General features: G+C 37.3%; 1 protein-coding gene across 3 annotated transcripts in view; it reads left to right on the top strand.

Moving 5' to 3' along the window:
- Window positions 1-21,178, top strand: part of SDK1 (sidekick cell adhesion molecule 1) — a 672,364-nt gene that overhangs the window by 253,698 nt on the left and 397,488 nt on the right. For all 3 annotated transcript variants that reach the window (XM_065560139.1, XM_042853129.2, XM_065560140.1), the window contains 2 exons: window positions 10,368-10,474; window positions 15,034-15,181. In XM_065560139.1, coding sequence (XP_065416211.1) covers window positions 10,368-10,474; window positions 15,034-15,181 — 255 coding nt within the window. The remainder of the gene's footprint in view (window positions 1-10,367; window positions 10,475-15,033; window positions 15,182-21,178) is intronic.

A 21,178-nucleotide genomic window follows, 5' to 3' on the forward strand; every position in this document is an offset into this window, starting at 1 on the left:
ATCCCCTTTCAGGGGCCATCCTTATGAGGAGATTCTCAAACAAGAAGCAGAATCGAGGTGCATTCGAGCTCTGGTACCTCTTCAGCATTAGGGGAAGGACTTTTACTCAATGTACTTACTAGTACCCAAGAAGAAGGATGGCTGGATACCCATTGTCATTCTCCACTATCTCAACCATTTTATTTCCCATGATGACACAGGCACATACCATCCCTAGAAAAGGACATGTGGGTTGCAGCTCTTGATATGAAGGGCATGTACTTTCACCCTGCTCCCAAATGTATACTCAGGTTCATGGTAGGATTCGACCACTTTAAATACAGAGTAATCGGAGTCTTTGCACGGAGTCTTAACACAAATGATCCTGAATGAACAACTTACATTATACAGGTTAGAAATTCTTTCTTTGTATAATGCTAATTATGTATGCAGAGCATTGTAGTGACTTTGCATACACTAGTTCATCTTACATATTTATAGATTAACCTTATAACTTTGTGGCATGAGATAGACACGTCACAATGAAAAACAAATCAATACTGGCTGATTGAAGTAAGGATATTGGATAATACACATTAGCATGCATCAAGTCTGAACTAGTAGGTCTGAACTTCAGACATCATTTTTCCCCCTTGTTTTTTTCTTTAATTTTTGTTAATTAGAACAAGACTCCTTGGATCCCATCCACTGCCTTTGTCCCAGATTTGTTGAACTTGGAGATTGAAGCAAATGTTATTTAGCTTAACATAAAAAAGTGGTTTTGAGCAGTAGCATGATCTAGTTTTCTACCTGGCTATCTCAGTATTTTGATGTGTTTTTAATTTTAGGGGGCCACATTTTACTTTGACTATATATAAAAGAGGCTAAAGCAGTAGATTCTTAAGGCTCTGGTAACATATTTTGAATAGACATTAGTCTTTCCAACAGCTTTTCTTTTAAAACGAGTATGTTTTTTTCCTGAATTTGCCTTGTATTGGCATCTTTGTGGCCACAGCTATAAAAAGCCTTTCTCCAGTGCTTAATTTGGGCCAGGGTTTGGCAGGGCTGAGCCCTGGTACCTCTAGGCTTGGCAGTTTATATCCTGGCACCTCTGGGTATGCCACGTCAGTTATGAAGGTAAAAAAGTGCTTGAGACTTGGGACCTAATTGCTTGAGCTCTGGCATGTCTTTCATTACGAATTAAGCACCGCCTTTCTCCTGCAGCCACACTGTCTTTTAACTTACATGGTGCATTAAAAAAAAATGGAAATTGGAAAAAGTCTTCTAATGAACTAAACTTCAACTTGTAGTTCTGCATAGATCTTTGGTCACGGTTTTGTCCTTGAATCCCAAGATCTCACAATCACTCTGGCTGAGTGAGCCCTTATGTTCTGGAACAGGAGCTTTTTAGGTTTCTTTGATACATGTCACTATCCATCTTGCAATGGAAATCTTCTAGGCAGCTAGTCTCTACTTGGCTGTTCCATTCAAAACAAATAGGCTGTCCATCTTTCTAAATTACTTGCAGAAACTTTAAGTGCCCTGCTGGCATCCAGACAATGGAAATTCCTTTTCTCTTGTGGTTTAGAATGCATACCAAATGAAAGCAAAATAATCTCTTGATCACTGTAAAAATGCTGTTCATTTTTGGGATTAAGTTATATTTGGATCAACTTTCTGCTTATGAATTTTGAAAGTATTATGTTTCTGTCTCTTGCAGAAAATGCTGAAGCTTTGTTAAATGTAGAGAACATAACATAAAAAGGCCTTTTTTCGACAGCTGAATGGATAATTATGATTTAAAAAAATAAAAATCAGTTTTTTGGATTACAATATTTTTTAAAAATCCATTTTTATTTATATTTTGATGATTCTCTATGTTCTTCCTATCTCATAGTCTTAGATCACTGAAGCAGATATTTTGTAATTGTTTCTTTAGTTCCTTATTTTAGAATTTCAGATTTTATATGGCAGTATTTTCTGCTAAGTTTCATAGATAAAATGCTTATATCTTCTAAAAAAAAGGACAAGTCTGGGGCTTTATTAATATCCTTTCTGTGAGAACTACATAAAATCAAACCCAAAATTGATAAGCAAATATCCCATGCTATATTTTCAGCCTACATGACCTTCTGGTATATTGAACTTCCAAAAGTCAAGAAATCTGAAGAGATTCAACCTAGATATGCACCTCTATCAGCATTTGCAGTTTGAAGTCAATGGGACTTGTGCTCCTATGTCACTTGAGTGCTTTTCAAAAACCCACTCCCAGGTGCCTAAATATGGGCTAAAGAGCCTAACTTTAGGTGCCTTGTGGGGCTGTCAGGCAATTAAAAAAATTAATTGCAATGAATTGTGCTGTTAAACAATAATAAAATACCATTTATTTAAATATTTTTGGTTGTTTTCTACTTTTTCAAATATATTGATTTCAATTATAACACAGAATACAAAGTGTACAGTACTCACTTTATATTTATTTTTTATCACAAATATTTGCACTATAAAAAAACAAAAGAACTAGTATTTTTCAGTTCACCTAATGCAAGTACTGTAGTGCAATCTCTTTATCATGTAAGTTGAACTTACAAATGTTGAATTATGTACAGAAAAATAATTGCATTCAAAAATAAAGCCATGTAAAACTTTAGAGCCTACAAGTCCACTCAGTCCTACTTCAGTCAATCGCTCTGACAAAAAAGTTTGGTTACAATTTGCTGCCCACGTCTTGTTTACAATGTCCCCTGAAAGTGAGAACAGGCGTTCTAATGGTACTGTTGTAGCCGGCGTCGCAAGATATTTACGTCCTAGATGCGCTAAAGATTCATATGTCCCTTCATGCTTCAACCACCAGATGACATGCATCCATGCTGATGACAGGTTCTGCTCTATAACAATGCAAAGCAGAGTGGACCGATGCATGTTCATTTTCATCATCTGACTCAGATGTCACCAGCAGAAGGTTGATTTTCTTTTCTGGTGGTTCGGGTTCTGTAGTTTCCGCATCTGAGTGTTCCTCTTTAAGACTTCTGAAAGCATGCTCCACACCTCGTCCCTCTCAGATTTTGGATGGCACTTCAGATTTTTAAACCTTGCGCTGTGGCTATTTTTAGAAATCTCACACTGATACCTTCTTTGCGTTTTGTAAATCTGCAGTGAAAGTGTTCTTAAAACGAACATATGCTGGGTCGTCATCCAAGACTGCTGTAACATGAAATATATGGCAGAATATGGGTAAAACAGAACAGAAGACATACAATTCACCCACAAGGAGTTCAGTCACAAATTTAATTAACACATTATTTTTTTAACGAGCATCATCAGCATGGAAGCATGTCTTCTGGAATGGTGGCCAAAACATGAAGGGGCATACAAATGTTTAGCATATCTGGCATGTAAATTCCTTGCAATGCCAGCTACAAAAGTGCCATGTGAATGCCTGTTCTCACTTTCAGGTGACATTGTGAACAAGAAGCGAACAGCATTATCTCCTGTATGTGTAAACAAACTTTTTTTCTTAGCGATTGGCTGAACAAGAAGTAGGAGTGAGTGGACTTGTAGGCACTAAAGTTTTACATTGTTTTGTTTTTGAGTGCAGTTATGTAAAATCAAAATCAATAGTTACACTTTCACAATAAAAAGATTGAACTACAGTACTTGTATGAGGTGTATTATCATTTTTACAGGTCAAATATTTGTAATCAAAATCATAATATAAAGTGAACACTGTACACTTTGTGTTCTGTGTTGTAATAGAAATCAACATATTTGAAAATGTAGAAAAACATCCAAAATATTTAATAAATTTCAATAGGCATTCTATTGTTTAACAATGCAATTAATCTTGATTAATTTTTAATCATGATTAATTTTTTTGAATTAATCATGTGAGTTAACTGTGGTTTATTGACAGCCGTAAAAAAAAAGGCCTATTTTGTGTGTGTGTGTGTGTGTGTTTAAAAAAATTATAAATATATAACCTCATTAATGTATTGGAAGTCTAAATAACTTTTCATTGTTAATGCTGAAGCAATTTTGTATTGAAATTACAGAGATTTTATACCTCTAAGAGGGAAGTTTTTAATAAAGATGCCATTTTAGCCTCATAATTCTGCAATCGCATATGTTCATATTTTAAGACCATGAATTATCCCATGTAAGTCAATCGGACTAGTGACATGAGTAAAGTTACATTCCTGTTTAAGTGTTTGCACAATCAGGGACTTAATTTTCAATATAATATTTATTTCCTTTAGCAGTTTGGGAAAATTCAAATACGATTCCCTAGCAGTAGTGGCATTTGAAAACAGTGTTTATAATTTAGTTCTCTATAAATTTGCAATAATTTTCAAATTAGACAAACTTCAAACTGATTGAAATCACCTTGATTTCAGTTGCTCCATCATGTTTGATTAAAGGTGTCAATTAGAGATTAAAATGGAGTTCTGTCGATGCTCAAGCATCGAAAGATTTTTTTTCTGACTGGTCATCAGATACTTGCTGGTCTCAGAAATGTCAAATTATCTAGACAGTGGTATGGCATTTGCAGGTGTATGGATATGAATATTTTTGATTTACTGGTAATGCCACTAGTTTCTTGGTGCCAGAGATAAAACAAGTGGCATATTTTGTATTGGTAGTGTTCTTTACCCATTCCAAACCTCAGAATATGCAGGTGAATGGGTCAGGTTGGAACATGTTTTTAGACTTCCTCCAAATCCATTGAGACTGCAAACTGTCAAGGTTGGACAACTAAGGAGTTAGAGTGCAGCATCTGCTTGAAAATTTAAGATTTAATAGAATCATAGAATTGTAGGACTGGAGGGGACCTCGAGAGGTCATCTAGTTCAGTGTGGTGTATTCATGGCAGGACTAAGTATTATTTAGACCATCCCTGAGAGGTGTTTGTCTAACCTGCTCTTTAAAATCTCCACAGCCTCCCTAAGCAATTTATTCCAGTGTTTAACCATCTTGCCAGGAAGCTTTTTCTAATGTCCAACATAAACTGCCCTTGCTGCAATTTAAGCCCATTGCTTCTTTTCCTTTAAGGAGAATATTTTTTCTCCCTTCTCCTTGTAACCACCTTCTATGTACTTGAAAACTGTTCTCACGCCCCCTCTCAGTCTTCTCTTCTCCAGACTAAACAAACTCATTTTTTTTCAATTTCCCCTCATAGGTCATATTTTCTAGACTTCTAGTCGTTTTTCTTACTTTTTTCTGGACTTTTTCCAACTTGTCCACATCTTTCTTGAAGTGTGGTGCCCAGAACTGGACACAATACTCCAGTTGAGGCCTAATCAGTGTGGAGTAAAGCAGAAGAATTGCTTTTCGTGTCTTGCTTACAACATTCCTGCTGATATACCCCAGACTCAGGTTTGCTTTGTTGCAACAGTGTTATACTGTTGACTCATATTTAACTTGTGATCCACTATGACCCGCAGATCCTTTCCCACCGTATTCCTTGCTAGGCAGTCATTTCCCATTTTGTATGTGTGTAACTGATTGTTCCTTTCTAAATGGAGTACTTTGCATTTGTCCATATTGAATTTCATCCTATTTTCTCCAGTTTGTCCAGATCATTTTGAACTTTAATCCTGTCCCCCAAAGCACTTGCTATCCCTCTCAGCTTGGTATTGTCCACAAACTTTATAAGTGTACTCTCTATGTCATTATCTAAATCACTGATCAAGATATTGAACAGAACCAGACCCAGAACTGATTCCTGAGGGACCCCACTCAATGTGGTCTTCCAGCTTGACTGTGAACCACTGATAATTACTCTCTGGGAATGGTCTTGCAACCAGTTATGCACCCACCTTATAGTAGGTCCATGTAGGTTGTATTTCCGTAGTTTGTTTGTGAGAAGGTAATGCGAGACAGTATCAAAAGCCTTCCTAAAGTCAAGATATACCATATCTACCACTTCCGCCCATCTACAAGGCTTGTTACCCTGTCAAAGAAAGCTATTAGGTTGCTTTGACATGATTTGTTCTTGACAAATCCATGCTGACTGTTACCTGTCACCTTATTATCTTCTAGGTGTTTTCATGAAGTAGACTTTCTTTAGGTACCAGGACTACCTGGAGTCCTCTCAAGCTTTCTTGGAAATGAGGAAGATTGAATTACACACATTTGTCTCTTTCTTCACAGGGCACCAAACATATATTTAATGCTAGAAAAATCTTTATGGCTGGGGCATTGCTGTCCATATTTCAGCTCTCTTTGAGAGGGTATTCTGTAATGAGGTCTTGACATGGCAATAAGGAAAATGACTCTGAGCAAATGACCACTGCATAAAAGATAATGCCTGGCTAAATTTGGAGATTGCTTCCAGGGGCTGGCTTGGATTCATGGATCCACAGATATTCAGGAGTACTTAGGGAAGTATAAGAAGAATGACTTCTCCCCTACATCTGTTACCACTGAGGTTTGGAACTGATGATAATAAAACTTGAATTTATATTCCCTTTGTCTGAGACTGAATAAGTTCTGTTCTTATGATGTTTCTGGCAGAAGGTTGGAGAAGAAAAATATTCCTGAGATTAAGAGTCTTTCCAGTCCTGAATAGCAGATGCCTTTCATAGGGAGTCTGGTTAGTCATTTTTGTAAACCAAGATCTGAGCAATAAAAGTTGGCAAGCATAAGCACTAGTCTCTGTGATCAAGAGTCACATCACTGGCTCCCCACGGCACTGTGAATGAAGTTCAAAAATCTTGTCCTTGCTTTTAAGGTTCTACATCATAAAGTTCCTGTCTAGATCTCTTTCCCTGTCTGTTTAGCATTCTTCCCCTTAACCTCCCGACATGCAGCCAATCCCCCAGTTACACCAACCTGGATTCCCGTTTCATCTGCTTCCATAAAAGGCTTTTTGCCTTCTTTCATGCTGCCACTTGCTCATGAATCACCGTTCCAAAATATTTTGGAGCCTTTTGCCTCATTCAGATCGCTTCTAAAAGCATATTATTGGAGCATTATCTACAAAAAGAGACCCATGTTTACACTCAAAACACAAACTAACAAAAATATGTTGAACCCACATTACATATGTATATCTAAACCCAAAGACTGTGGAATCAGCTCTGTAATCATCTCCTTCTTAATCTCTCCTTCCCAATGTATGTTACAGCCTCACTTGTCTGATCCATCATCCTGACTGTAATAAGTTTGGGGCAGGGACTTCTCTCTTTCTTTTTTAATTCCTTTGCAGCATATGGGAGTATTTATTATTATTTTATTATCTAACACTTATATTGTGATAGCATCTAAAAGCCACAACCAGGCACTGTATAAACATATAATGAATGACAATCACTGCTCCAAAGTGTTTACAGTCCCAAAAGACAAGACCTAGCAGGTGGATGAGATAAGCAGACTGGGGTGGGAAAATGAGGTAGCAAATACATATTTATGGATACAATGAAATAACTAACAATAGTTATGGTATAGTTATTATGTCAAATTTAACCATTACCAGAAACTGATGGTATCTGAATTCAGGGGGACAATTTGCCATTTTAAGACTGTGGGTGCTTCTGAAAATGAAAACCTGCCTAAATCACAAAGCCATCCTTCCATCCCTTCATGAGGACTTGATGGTGTAGGTTCCATTGTTGAAATAGCAGCATCCACCTTTGGAGCTACTGCCCAGAACCTGTATTGGGAAATGGGAAAGAGGTATATAGACTTTCCCTGAATATAACATAAACAAAATGCATTTACACTGACATGATCAATAACCACAGGCTGCAGGTGGACATCACAATTCAAGTGTGGAGGCAGTAAATGAATGTAATTATGTGGGATCATACATATCCAACCAAGGAGGCTACTCCAAAGAAATCTGAAGACTACAGATAGCTTGCTCAGCCATTGCCCCCCTTACAAAAGTGTGGAAAAACCATGGCATCTTGAAATGTATGGAGGTTCGACTAATGAAAAGCTTAGTTTTTTCCATAGTGACTTACTGATGTAGTTCCTGGGAAACTAATGCTTCTGACAAGAAGAAAATTGAAGTCATTGAGATGTGGTGCTGGTGAGGACTCTTGCATCTTTTTTGGACAAAAAAAGAAAACAAATGCTTGTTAGAAGTATTATTAAAGAGAAATGTTGGAAATCAACAAATGCAAACTTACATACTTTGGTCACATCAGGCATAGAAATGGAAATAACCTTGAGAAAGTTATCACGGAAAGCATGGTGATGGGTCATCATAATAGGGGACAGCTGGCAGAGAGATGGATAGATGGTTTGCAGCAGATCACTTGGAGGTCAGCTGAGTGTGTGACGTTAGAGATGGATTGAGAATGCTTCAAAAAATTCTACTATGTCACCAGTATTCAGACCCAAATAAATAGGCTTTACACTTAAATTGAAGAGCCTAGAGCTAAAGTTTTGGACCTGTTTGAAAATTGGATGTTAGAGGAACTGAGAGATCTTCTCCTTTTTGAAAGAAAAGATTTAGTAGGTTTCTGAGACACTTTTAAAATTTGTTCATAATCCACTAGAGAGTAACAGAATGATCCCCCCCAAAGTGTGGGAAACTAACTCTCTCTTGTACATCCAGTTGCATTTAGGAGTTCCATTCCTGTGCTGGATATTTGGTAGGTGAATGGGGTTGGAAAGGAAAAAGACCAATGGCTTAAGTCTGCTGCATTGGGTTATAAGTTGTGTAACAACTCCCTGCCATGGTATACTTGCTTCAAGTGTAAGCAGATATCTGCATCATTTTAGACCATATGCTGCAAAGATTTCATGGTAGGTTTGTGCCAGAAAGCGTGTCTCCACTTGCCCTACTTGACAAATGGTAAGACAGTAGATCCAGAGTTAGAAGCTACCCCTTAGGTGGGTTTAGATGGTTTCTTCTTTGTAACCTTTAAAGGGTTTTCTTTCCTCCAGCCAACAATCACACTAGAAGTGTTTTCATTCTGATACACAAATAAGTCTGAGAAAAGGACGTCAAAGCAGCACACTTCTGATCCACTCAATCTGTTCTACTGTCAGGAAAACTAGCTCTGCAGTCCTGGCTTGGTGCAGATGAACACAGGAAAAATGGGTGTTTTAATTTTGACTCCATTTAAAACACAAGGGGAAGAAATCAATATTGGCCAAACAGAAAATTACAAAATATTTCAGAAAAAGTAAAATAAATTTTAGCTTGTAAGAGCTATAAACTATAAAGAAAAACTAACAATAAAAATAACTTGTCAATGTCCAGTTAAATCAGACTCTATTTTTTGTGGTTTATGGTGTTCTGCTTTAGTCTTCTGCTGAGCAAAAGAGAAAAAAATTAGTCATATATTTGATCGCTGAAACTTGTTGATTTTAATTTATTGATTGTGGGCTACCTTACTTAGATACAAATGTGTATTTAGTGATAATTATGATACAGTAATCATAGCTGGTGACTCAGTTCTATATTTATTTTAAAAAATGACTTTCCCCACCTTCCTCATTTTCATTGCATCTGAGTCTGTTCATGGATTTTGTGTGTGTGTATGTGTGTGTGAGAGAGAGAGAGAGAGAGAAAATGAACACCTTTTCCTCTATTGGAATAAAATTTTAAAGATTAAAATTCAGCAGTATTATTTTCCCTTATCTTTTCATAAAGGGTTTCATTAATCCTGCCATAAGATCTCCAGAGGTGACCGGAGGGAATATGTACTTTGATTAATATTTGTTTAATGAAGGATTATTTATATTACTCAGGTGTTTTATTCACATTAAAATTGTGCCTATCAGCTCATTCTCAGGTTGACTAGTCGGATATAGTTGAATGAAGAAGATGAACAATTAGTAGACTAAGTGACTTTTAAAGTGTGCTGAGAGGCAGAGCAAATACAATATATAATGCACCTTGTTTGCTCCAGTACTCTTATGAGTTAAGTTGGTCACATAGTATAGTAAAAGACGTTTCCATACCTGAATTTTAATGTTGTTGGAAAGCTTTCCCAATTTAGATTTCTGTTTTGTTATAGCACCTCTGGGAAAAGTATTAGACTTCTGTTGCCTTATGGATGAAGGTAAATTGAGTTGAGGGAAAAACTCAAATCAATACTACTAGGTGAAATGTTGAGTCTAGTTAGTCTTATCATAAATGGATCTTAAGACTGAAAGTTTGCCATACAATTCAAATATTTCATTCTTGAATATCATGGGATCATTGATAATTTGAGAGTGCATGTCATTTATCCATTTTTGCTCATGGGAAAGAGGTGCAAGATGTGCATGAGGCAATGTAAAATGTTAGAGTAGGATGCAGAAACTCATCACAAAATTTAAGAGTGGATAGGACACTCTTCTTAAGGCATAACCTATTTTTGGAAATAGTAACATTTTCATCCATAACAGAGGATATGTTATAACTCTGCCTTTCTCTTTGTGTCTCACAGATACATCATCCCAACCTTGCAGAGGTCTCATGCTGGGTTTTATCAATGTGTGGTGCGGAACAGGATGGGGGCGCTCTTACAAAGGAAATCTGAAGTTCAAGTGGCATGTATGTGTTAACTTATTAACAAACCAATTAAGTTCTTATGTGCAGGAAGAACAATATAGCAATAATGTTTGTCAATTTATTATAGGTATGTCTTGAGATAAGTCATATGTTTAAAAAGTATTATATTGCAAGAATTTCACATTGACAGTGGTTGCCATCTGGTAGCAAAGTTCGAACTGTCGCAGTGTGAAATATTTGCAGCAAGTATTGAATCACTCAAACCGAGACTGGATTAGAGGCTTGCTATGTTTTATCTTCCAAATCCCATGGCTTACTGCACAGCCAGTAAGCAGGGCTGACTTCCCCTTCACACACGACTGCAGTAGACATAATCAGACCAGGTAAGGCCAGGGCCTTCTGGGAAAGGAAAAAGAGGGATCTGAAAAAGTGGTTTCAAAGGGGAGACAATATTTTGGGGCTAAACTATGGAGAAATGAGCCCTCCAAAAAACTAAAATGGCACAAATGTGGAAGTCGACAATTTAAAATATAGCTGAGTTTTTAGTGTGTTGGAAGTAAAGAAAGAAACTTTGACCACCAAGCAAGGAACAAGAATTTAGTGGAAATCCATAAGGATTGTGAGACATGGTGATACCTTGGTGATTATGGCCAGCAAAGACACTACTCTCTGAGAGAGAGGGATAGATTGCCTTCTCAAATGAATCAAAACACACAAAAAGGAGCTTTGAAGCTGATTTGTCATGTAGCTGATATAAAGGGCAGGCAAGCACTGATTGTTCTTGCTTTCTGTGTCTTCCAATTTTAGCAACAGCCCCTACTTGCAATGCCTTGCTCCTGGAGGGAAATAGGGAGGAAAGATGTATCTCAATATAGTTCAGTTTAAACACTCTCTACTCAAAGGAGTACCGAGAAAGGCCTCCTAAGAATCCATAACAGTTCTATGGTACTGTCAGGGCCTTGCAGGAGAAGAAGGAACCCTATATAATTCCCTAGCTAACATGCTAAGCCTAGTGGAGTCCTACCTGCCCCTGGGTTTAGTATAAGGCTGGCTACATCAGAAGATGGAGGATTTCCATCTGTTGCTGTTTGTGGGGGAAAGGATGTCAGACAAATTTCTAACCCCAACATGATTCTTTTCGTTGGGAGACAGTCGCCCTACCTGCCAGTCCTCTCTTCCTGGTTTCCAACAACAGAAAATGGAAAGAGCAGACAGTTGTCACACTCACTCCCACACCCCTTCAAAGACTCTTGGGAGGGAGACAACTGGAAACAGCAGGAGGATAATAGGAGAACACCATGCCTTTCCCCGAAGACACCAATGATAGAGGCTCTAGAGCATGAAGGAGGCAGGGGGCTATTAGAAAGACAGCTAGAGACAATCCGAGAAAGAGAGAGGTGGGATGTTGCCTTGGAGGTTCCAGGTAATCACCCTTGCAATAGAAAATGAATGGGTTTATTCACAGTCAATACCTCACTAACCAAACTCGGAGATTCTGTTCCTGAACATGATTGTGAACCAAATCTTGTAGGATGTTCATATCTGTAGACTGTAGTTCAGAATACAAAGGCTGTCAAACTTGACCTCCGATTTGATTTTTGACTTTCACTTGGAAATGTTAGTTGATTTTCTCAATCATTGGTGCTGAGTTACCTGACTTGACTTGTAAGATATGAAAGAGGTCATAATTCAGTGTACTTTTGCTCTTGTTTCTTGCATTAACGTCTAGAAAATATAAATCAGATAACTTGTTTGAAAGTATTTTTAAAGAATTAAACTGTGATCAATACATTACTCTTTAAAAAGTATTTTTGAACATATGCCAGCTATGGACTTAAATTCAGCTTGTTACTTCCAATCCTCCTCCTTTCACCAAAACAATAGGATTCTTTTGAAGTAAATATTTCAAAATCTATAAGTAAAATACCTTTTGTTTGTAACACTACATGTTAGCTGTCTGATGCATAGGATACTGTTCCTCAGGGTACATAACTGGAAGATCAGCAATAATAAAATGGATAATGCTTGATAAATGGAAGTAAGATTAAGTAGATGAGTTGAATTCTTTATTAGTCATAACCACTTTCAAGTAAGTGATTAGACTGAATAACTGTGTCATAAGGGAAAATGCATAGGATTTTCTTTCCTGTACTTTAAAATGAAAAGTGGTAATGAGAATAATAAGTTGCACTTATGCAATGTTTTACAAAGTTCAAGTAATTTATCCCTTAAAACATCAGTCTCAATAAGCATTCTTATGATCTCAGTTTTACAGATATGGAGATTGACACAGAGGGTTTAAGCGACTTGCCCAAGGTCATACAGCAAGTCAATAGCAAAATTGAAATTATGACTTGTGGACTGAGCATGGAATTGGGATTTCCCAAGAGCATGTTGCAGTGGCATAGTGATTTTTCAGAACATAAAAGTGCTATAAAATTGTTTTCCAATAAAAAAAAAAGAGAGAGAAGACAGGAGTAGAGGAGATAAAGCATGAACTATAATAGCACAACTAGAATTGTGTTGTAAGGATAAATTTGAGCGTCTCTATTCTGATGGTTATACCCAAATGATCAATAAATGCAATTTCACAAAAAACAGTGAATTCCTGAATCAGACATATCCTTAGAAGCACAACTTCCATCTCAGAAGGACAGAATGAGTCCTGCTCATTTTAGTCTGGTTAGAATTGTCTCTAATAGCAATCCCGCAAGATGTGATGTTCTACACCTATAATCAAATGAAATTCTTTCCTACCTTCGAAAACAAACAATAAAAATTACAGAAATTATTTCTCATTTGGTCTTCACAACTGAATGTCCCCTGATTAGTATACATGAGGGACACATATGTCAGCCACAGTATAAAATAGCTTTTGAAAAATCACTTTGATACATTGTTGAATTATCTCTGTAAAATACGATCATTAAAATTGAATTCTATTGTAGTATTAATCTGTCACCATTATATTTAATAATATTAAATGCCAAAAGGCCAATTTTGGTAACAAGTGTCTGAATTACTGTAAATCAACACAAATCTGGAAACTCAGCACCCAAGGTTAAGATCTGTTCCTACAGAGTAAAATAACTTAAAATATCATAGAAGTTTAAAAAAAAATGTGTTTAATACCCAAGGGACTGGATTTCTGTACCTAGTAGTGACTGCTGCTATCTTATGACTAATCATTTGCAAAACTTTAATTTTCAAATCTAAATTGTTTTAAGCAATGTGCACGCAAGACAGCACCTCAAACTTTGTAGTGTTTTACTGTTGTCACTTTTACAGTATAAAAGTCCTCCAATTTTTTTCAATTTATGCTCATAAAAATTAGTTGAGATATAAATGAATGGAAAAAGATTTTTACGAAAAAAATGCTGACTGTTCTTTTTGGGCTTAAAATGCCTGAATTCAGAAGGCTAGACTAGTCACATGACAGTGAGATTAATTAGAATTACCTACATGATTCAAAACTTCTTTTCAAGTAGGCGAACTGATTAGTTATAAACAAAAATACATGAAGCAACAGTGCTGATTATGTCTGAATAAGTAGCTTGAAAATCACAAAAGATGATTAAAACCCTTTTAAAAATACCATGTTTTTTCTTCCTGCTTTTGTTTGTTTTTAGTCTCTTACTTCCATCCTTAGACAGGGCTGCAGGTTCGTGCTCTTCTACCCTCCCTGCATCCCTTTCTGCTACAGATAACTTGAATACCGACCCGTTGGCATCCCTTTCTGCTACAGATAACTTGAATACCGACCCGTTGGCCTTTGGGATATGGGAATTCACTGGGGAAACCAATTTATTAATTTAAAGAAAAATGAAATGCATACTGGTTTTTAGATGGCAGAAGAGTAGAAACCTGCAGCTCAGTGACAAAGCTCAAAAGACAAAACAAAAACAGGAAGAAAAAATGCAGTGTTTTTTTAATGGACTTCCAACTCCTTGGTCCTTGCCTATAAAACTGTAAGCTAGATGAGTGCACTTGTGGGAGGACCCATAGTAGAAATACATAGATGGGGTGTTCGGTCATGGAAGGAGGCCACAGCTAATGAAGAACCCACAGATAATGAAATATTGCAGATAATCATGCCCTTGATCCTGCAGTTATATCAAGTGGGCACACAATGGTCCATCAGTGTGAATCTGATTGCCTACTGGTGTGACTAGACCATGATACAGCTATGCCTGTGGGTGTAACAATAGACTGAAGGAGTCTCATGACCAGAAACACTTGGGAGCAAGAAAACTGTGCTAAAGACATCATAAAACATTTACACTACTTTTGCATTTACATTACGAACTATTTTATCCAGTGTAAGAATATATTCCAAAATTATTTGTACATTAAAAATGACACTTTCTGGTTTAAAAAAAAAGTCAGTTATTACAATGGGACACATTAAATCATGCAGCAATGCTTGTGTGCTCTGGAGGTACTCTGTTTTCCCTTGTGCCTCACCACGCACCTGAAATCTTCATTAATCAACACTATAGTCATATCTTTTTGCTTAGTTATGGCAATGCCATTGACTCTGATGCCTTTAAAAAAAAAAGAGACAAAACTTCCAGAACTTTGAATATAACTTTTCTCTTCAGATATGGGAAATTTCATGGACACAGACCAGAGAAAAACAGTGTCACAAGGACAAGCTGCAGTTCTAGAATTCCTGTACATCATCAGCTATCCCAGACCACAAGTGACTTGGTTTAGAGATGGCCACAAGATTATTCCAAGCAGCAGAATGTAAGTTGATGTGAAGTTCAAAAAATTAAAGATGTGAAATCTGACTAATTACATTTGATAACAGCTTACATTTTAAGCAGACTAAATAAGGTTTAAAGAAAACGAAGTAGTCTAGCTCATCCCAAGTTTGAGATAAATGGCTATTTCAAGACTGGCTCTGAAATTTTTAAATAATTCAACAAAATAATTCATGTGATCTTAATGGTTGTTGTACTGCAGCAGGCAGTGGTAGTGGAGAATGGCTGCTTTCTCCTCCTCCCATTCATTTTCATGGTGTGCTTCAGAGAAGTAAGTGTTTGTCCCTGGATTGTATTTACTTGAATGCACTAATTTAATGAATGCTGGTATTTACTTATAAGGCTGCACTTTATTTTGAGCTCTGCTTGATGCTATTTTCCTTGACAATAAAACTGTAATCACTGATTATTTCTCTTTATCGTTTTATCCTGCTGGCAGTTTTATTTCCTTTGGTCTAATTAGCAGTTCATCCACTCATGGCAAGGTTGTTGCACCGTGATTAGCTAAGCATTATCTCAAGGTGTATTAGTTTATCCCTTACTTAAGACATTTAAAATGCCAATGTCTATCATTACACTCATGCATTTATTTAAAGCTTTGTGTGGTCAGCTGGAGCATTTAAATTTTTTTTTGTCCCTGCCTCCTTGTCAAATTGAATAGAGAATTACTGGGTTATCAAAGTTTTTGGAGAATGAGAATTTCTAAAGGATCCAGTAGCTGGCAGCTTGTGGTGAGAGATATTTTCTGGTTCCAGGATGGCTGCTGAGTGCTAAGAGTTCTTAGTAGGGAAAAACGGCTTTTGAGTTTGATTTTTAATTTGTAGAGTCATACTGTGTTCTAAGAGCATAAGATCAGCCATACTGGGTCAGAACAATGGTCCATCTAGCCCTGTGTCTCTGACAGTGGCCAGTGCCAGATGTTTTAGAGAGTATGAACCAGACCCAGGCAATTTCAAATGTTCCATCCCCTGTCATCCTGTCCCACCTTCTGGCAGATGGAGGTTTAGGGACACCTGGAGAATGAGGTTGTGTCCCTAATCTTGGCTAATATTTTACTGCAGTCCATTTATACACTTTTTAAACATAAAAGCTAGTGCTCTTTTGAAAGTCAGTTTGAATTAATGTGGTAAAGGATGTGGAGCAGCTCTGTAATGAGTTATGAATATACAGCCTGCTAATTGGGGTAGTTACTATATGGCTATATTCTATGTATATTGTATATATTCTATACTATATGGCTATATTGGAATGTTTTGTGTATATATATGTTGGTTTAGTTTAATAGCAGGTTGTTGGGGAAACAAACTGGAAACAGAAACAGTAGTTCCAGATGAAACACCTCCTGGTAAACACTTCAGTGGGGCTAAGAGACAATGCCTGAACTCTTACCTGTGAGGAATATACTCATTGACACCAGCCAAGTTACAAAGCTTGTTTGCCAATGCTGGGAACAAACAGTCCAAAAGAGCTACAGGCAGCTAAAAAGTCTCTGTCCAGAAGTCAGGCATTTGTTTGGGTGCTGTTTGCAGGGAACCGATTGACACAAGCAGATACCTGTTTGCATGTCTAAAGAAGCAAAGCTTTCTTAGGCCTTCCATCACAGGGTGGGGGAGCTTTAAGTAAGACAGATATGCATATAGGCTGGCTGTTTATTTTAAAATCCTATTTCTCGTATCTTATGCTGTTTCCAACTGTTAAGATTAAACAGTACTTTGATTTAAGAAGGCTGTTTTGCATCCCTGTGTTAACCACTGGTCACAAGCCCCTGACAGGAAGAACTGCAGGTGTTGAACCTAGTCAGACCTATTGGGATAAGTGCAGTAGATACGCAGGGTACCGGTCTAAGAGTGGGAGAATCACAGGATTCCACCTTGAGAGAAGTGAAGGCATGAAATCTGAGACCTGGGGAGAGGGGGGATACAGTCAGAGGCTAGAGAAGATATCAGAGGTGCAGCTAGCCCTCTAACTATGACAAATGTGTAATGCCTCCCTTATGGGGACTGAACTAATTGCCTCGGGGTAAAAGTTTTCTGAGCAGCAGCCCTCCAGTTTTAAATAAGGCCTTATATACACACAAGTTGTAGCAATTTAACTGAATCAGTTTAGAAACTGATCTGGTTAGATTGTTTTGATCCTTTGTGTGGATGCTCTTAAATTGGTTTGAGTGCTTTATATTCCTAAATCAATACAAATCACTTTATATCATGAGTGTCCACAGAAGGGGTTTGCACCCCTCTAGCTAAATCAATCAACTAGTCAATCAGCTACAATATTTCCCAATAGTGAAAACATTACACTTTATGCAGGCTGATGAAACATTCGGGGCATGTCTACACTGCAATTAAAAACCCTTTGGCTGGCTGGTGCCAGCTGACTTGGGCTTGCAGAGCTTGGGCTAGGGGGCTATTTAATTATGGTGTAGATGTTTGGCTCAAAGACCTGTTGGAACTGCTTCTCTTTTATACTAAGGGCCGTCCACTGCTTTCTCAGTGTAAAGTGGACTTAAAGTCAGCCTGGTTTAAAGTTACACACCCTTTATGGTCCCTTTCTAGTTCCAGAGTGGTGTAAACGGGTGTTAGAGTAAATCAGAACCATGCCCATTAGGAACACAGGGATAACAACCACAATTCAATAGAATTTACATCACGGTAACCGAAATCCAGGTGAGTGTATGGGCTTTGTCATTATTGTAAAAACTTAAAAGATCAATGTTAAGAATAGTTATGCAAAAATATGAATTCTTCAGCAGCTGGTAAGAATCTGTCATTTAATTTGCCATTATTGGCATTCGCAGGGGAGCTGACATAGCAGTTTTAAAGCAATTAATGCTCATTCATTTGCCTTTTTAAATTGATATTTAAAATTTCAGTTTTTTTCCTGCCAGTGTGTTAATGTCTCAGTTGAGCCTGTTCAGCATTCCCATCTTTATTTGTTTCTAGGGAACGCAGGTAGCAGAAGATATTATTGCATTGTCGTAAATTCTGGCATCACTTTATTATTTTGGAGGTATTTTACAAATATATTGATAGGACTAGCCTTTGTTCTTTTTCTTTTCTAATGTCAACTTCACATCTTAGCATGGTCTCCAGTTGTAACAGATACTTTTTGAATTCAGAATAAGCAAAGATAATAGACCAATTTCTTATTCCTCTTACTAGGTCATTAGGCTTAAAATTGTCAGTTGGTTAGACTGGAGAAAAAAACATTGATTCAATGGATAGATTAGTCTTCACGTTCTTCCACAAGTGAAAAGTCATGATGATAATCCTGCTGTGCGAGAATGCAGAGCTGTGATATTTACTGGGATGGGGCTTCCTTTTGAGATACAGACAATTTCTTTCAAACAGAGAGGATTTTAATTAATTTAAATGGCAATGTAACGCAGGGTGGAAAGATTATTCGACTTTGTAGAAAATAACTGTATTAATTCAGCTGTTAACCAGTATCTTAGCTGCATTGATTAGATAACACGCTCTTAAATTGTGTTAAAGCCAAAGGATATAGATCGGAATAATGACTTAATTTTTACAAGCTTTGCACTTGCAAATCCACTCTGAAGAGCTTTAGTTCCTGCTGCATACAAGCACAGGTAGGCTAATGTAAAGATAACACAAGCATATGGAGTTTATCATGTCTAGTAAGAGGCCTTTCATATAGTCATGAGGTTGCTGATAAAATTCCTGATATAAGATGACTGATATGCCACAGTAAATTTATTCAAGCAAAACAATAGAGTATATTTACAGCATTTCAAAGCCCCTGAGTTTGTTTTCTTTCCACCCTATTTCAGTGTATTCATGTGTGGTGTGTAATACAACAAGTCAATATAAATGTTGGCTATTGGGAGTTTTCTTTCATTGAAGTCTTATTTTGATATTTTAAAGGGATGTTTGTGGATTATCAAAGAAAAGCCATGTTACTTCACCTGCAATAAAATTTGTACGGTGCTCTTAATTGTCATTTTCTTCAGAATAAGGGAAACTTGACAATGTATTCAGATGAATTCATATGGTGGCCAAAGAAGGCGTATTCATATAAAAACAACATAAAGGATTAGAATGTTTTGTCCATTATTTTATTATGGAATCCTCGTTTAGAAAAGGATTATGAAAATCTTATTTTTAGTACAGGTGTTCTGCTACCTGAGTCACCAGTTTACTTGCTGCATTCTTTCTGCTCATGTGTCCAACTTTTCTCCACCTGTTCATGGGCCATTTGGATTTTTGTTATGAAGCAAAAATATTTGGGAATCAAACTTCATTTTGTAGAATGTTGGTCAAATATGTTGCTGTTCAGAAATACTTTTCATATGTAGCTAGCTAGTTTGTTTCTACCAGGAAGTGGTAACTTTAGTCAACACTCAAAGTAAATTTGAGAAGTATTGGAAAAAGTGTGGAAATTCAGTGGAAAGACTCCGGTTGACTTCAGTGGACTTTGGATGAGGGCCTTAAATGTTGTAGCAGAAGACCAAACTTTGGGGTAGAGCACAAAAGGTTGAAGCGATACACAGCTATTAAATTACTAGATGCATATAGTACAGAGTAGGAGTGAGGAAAAAGGGAGGAACAGTGCAAACCTTCATTTGAGAGGAAAGTAACTGGAAAGTGGCACTTGGTAGAGGATGGAACCAAAAGTTATCGAGAGAAATATTTTTCTGTATGGCTAAGCTATCTTTGCTTTGGAAACTTACAGTTTCTCAGGCAATTGGCATCTGGTTTAAGTAGTTTACTGTAATTCTTCCTTCTTTAACATTTCTGTTCTGTGAAATCTATTCTCCTATTAATACACACACGTGCAACACTCATTAAAGTGTGGATTTGAAAACCAAGAGTCTGATTTTCAGCTCCTAATTGGGTGCATGTTTGCACGGGGTGCACCTTTCTAGCTACACGTGCACAAATCAATTATTTTCACACATCCATCCACATAGATACATGCAAAAATATACATACCAACCTACAGCTCGAAAATCACTTTCTTGTTCAAAGTCACATCCCAAAAGGAAAGAAAAATCTGTAGATGCCTTTATGAATATGACTAACTGGGTATTAAAAACACTTTTTGCTGTCCTGCACTGGTATTTATAACTGAAAATTTAAAATGAAATTTAACGGGCATGAGGCTAAATCGTCACTTGAATATCTGCCCTGAGCAAGGAGTTTCATGTAGTTGTGCTGCCCTAAGAGCAGCCTGAGAAGCAGATTGTGACGAAGAGGATATCATAGGTGTGATTGCTTCTTATGTAGACATACCCAAGCAAGCTTTGATCTTCCTAGAGTAACAATAGCTATAAAGCTTCAGCAGCATGGGTGGTGACTGCTGAAGTATGTACCAGGGTCCTTGGTGAGCAGGACTGATCCATGCCCCGGCTAGTGCTGCCATGGCTTCACTGCTGCTGTTGCGCGATCTAACTAGATTGCTAGTTTGGGTAAGTCTGGAGATTCTGCAGTCACACCTCCTGATGCAGTGTAGACAAACCTTGAAAGGGAAATGGACTTCAGTGAGACTTAAGCATATACATACAGTTAAGAACATGCTTAAGTGCCCTTCCTAAAAAGGGATACTTTCCTAAATTGGAGCCTTTGTGACTTTCACTGTGGAACCTCAATTTTGCATAAATGTTTATTTTTCACTTATAGTATTTTGCATTCTTGATCCCCATGCCTTTTCTAGATAAAACAGTAAAGTTTTACTCACTAAAATCCACCCTAGCTGTTTCTGAAGCACCACGGTTTGGCTATCAGAAAAACCTGACAACTTCATTTGGACCATGGCCAGTAGCTAAGATTGAAGAAGAGTCTGAGCTGTGATGTTTGTAGGATGGAGAGGGAGGCTGGAGGCCATAGTAAAGATAAACTTGCACTCTTTTGGATGGGAAATAGGAAAGGGGAGTGAGGAGGAATCTGCTCTTTGATACAAACACAATTCAATGCTCTCCTGGAGGAAATTGGGGTCAAATTTGTTCACTGATTCATAGATT

This window comes from Chrysemys picta, chromosome 10, assembly GCF_011386835.1.
Source record: "Chrysemys picta bellii isolate R12L10 chromosome 10, ASM1138683v2, whole genome shotgun sequence".
NCBI classification, from domain to species: Eukaryota; Metazoa; Chordata; order Testudines; family Emydidae; genus Chrysemys; species Chrysemys picta.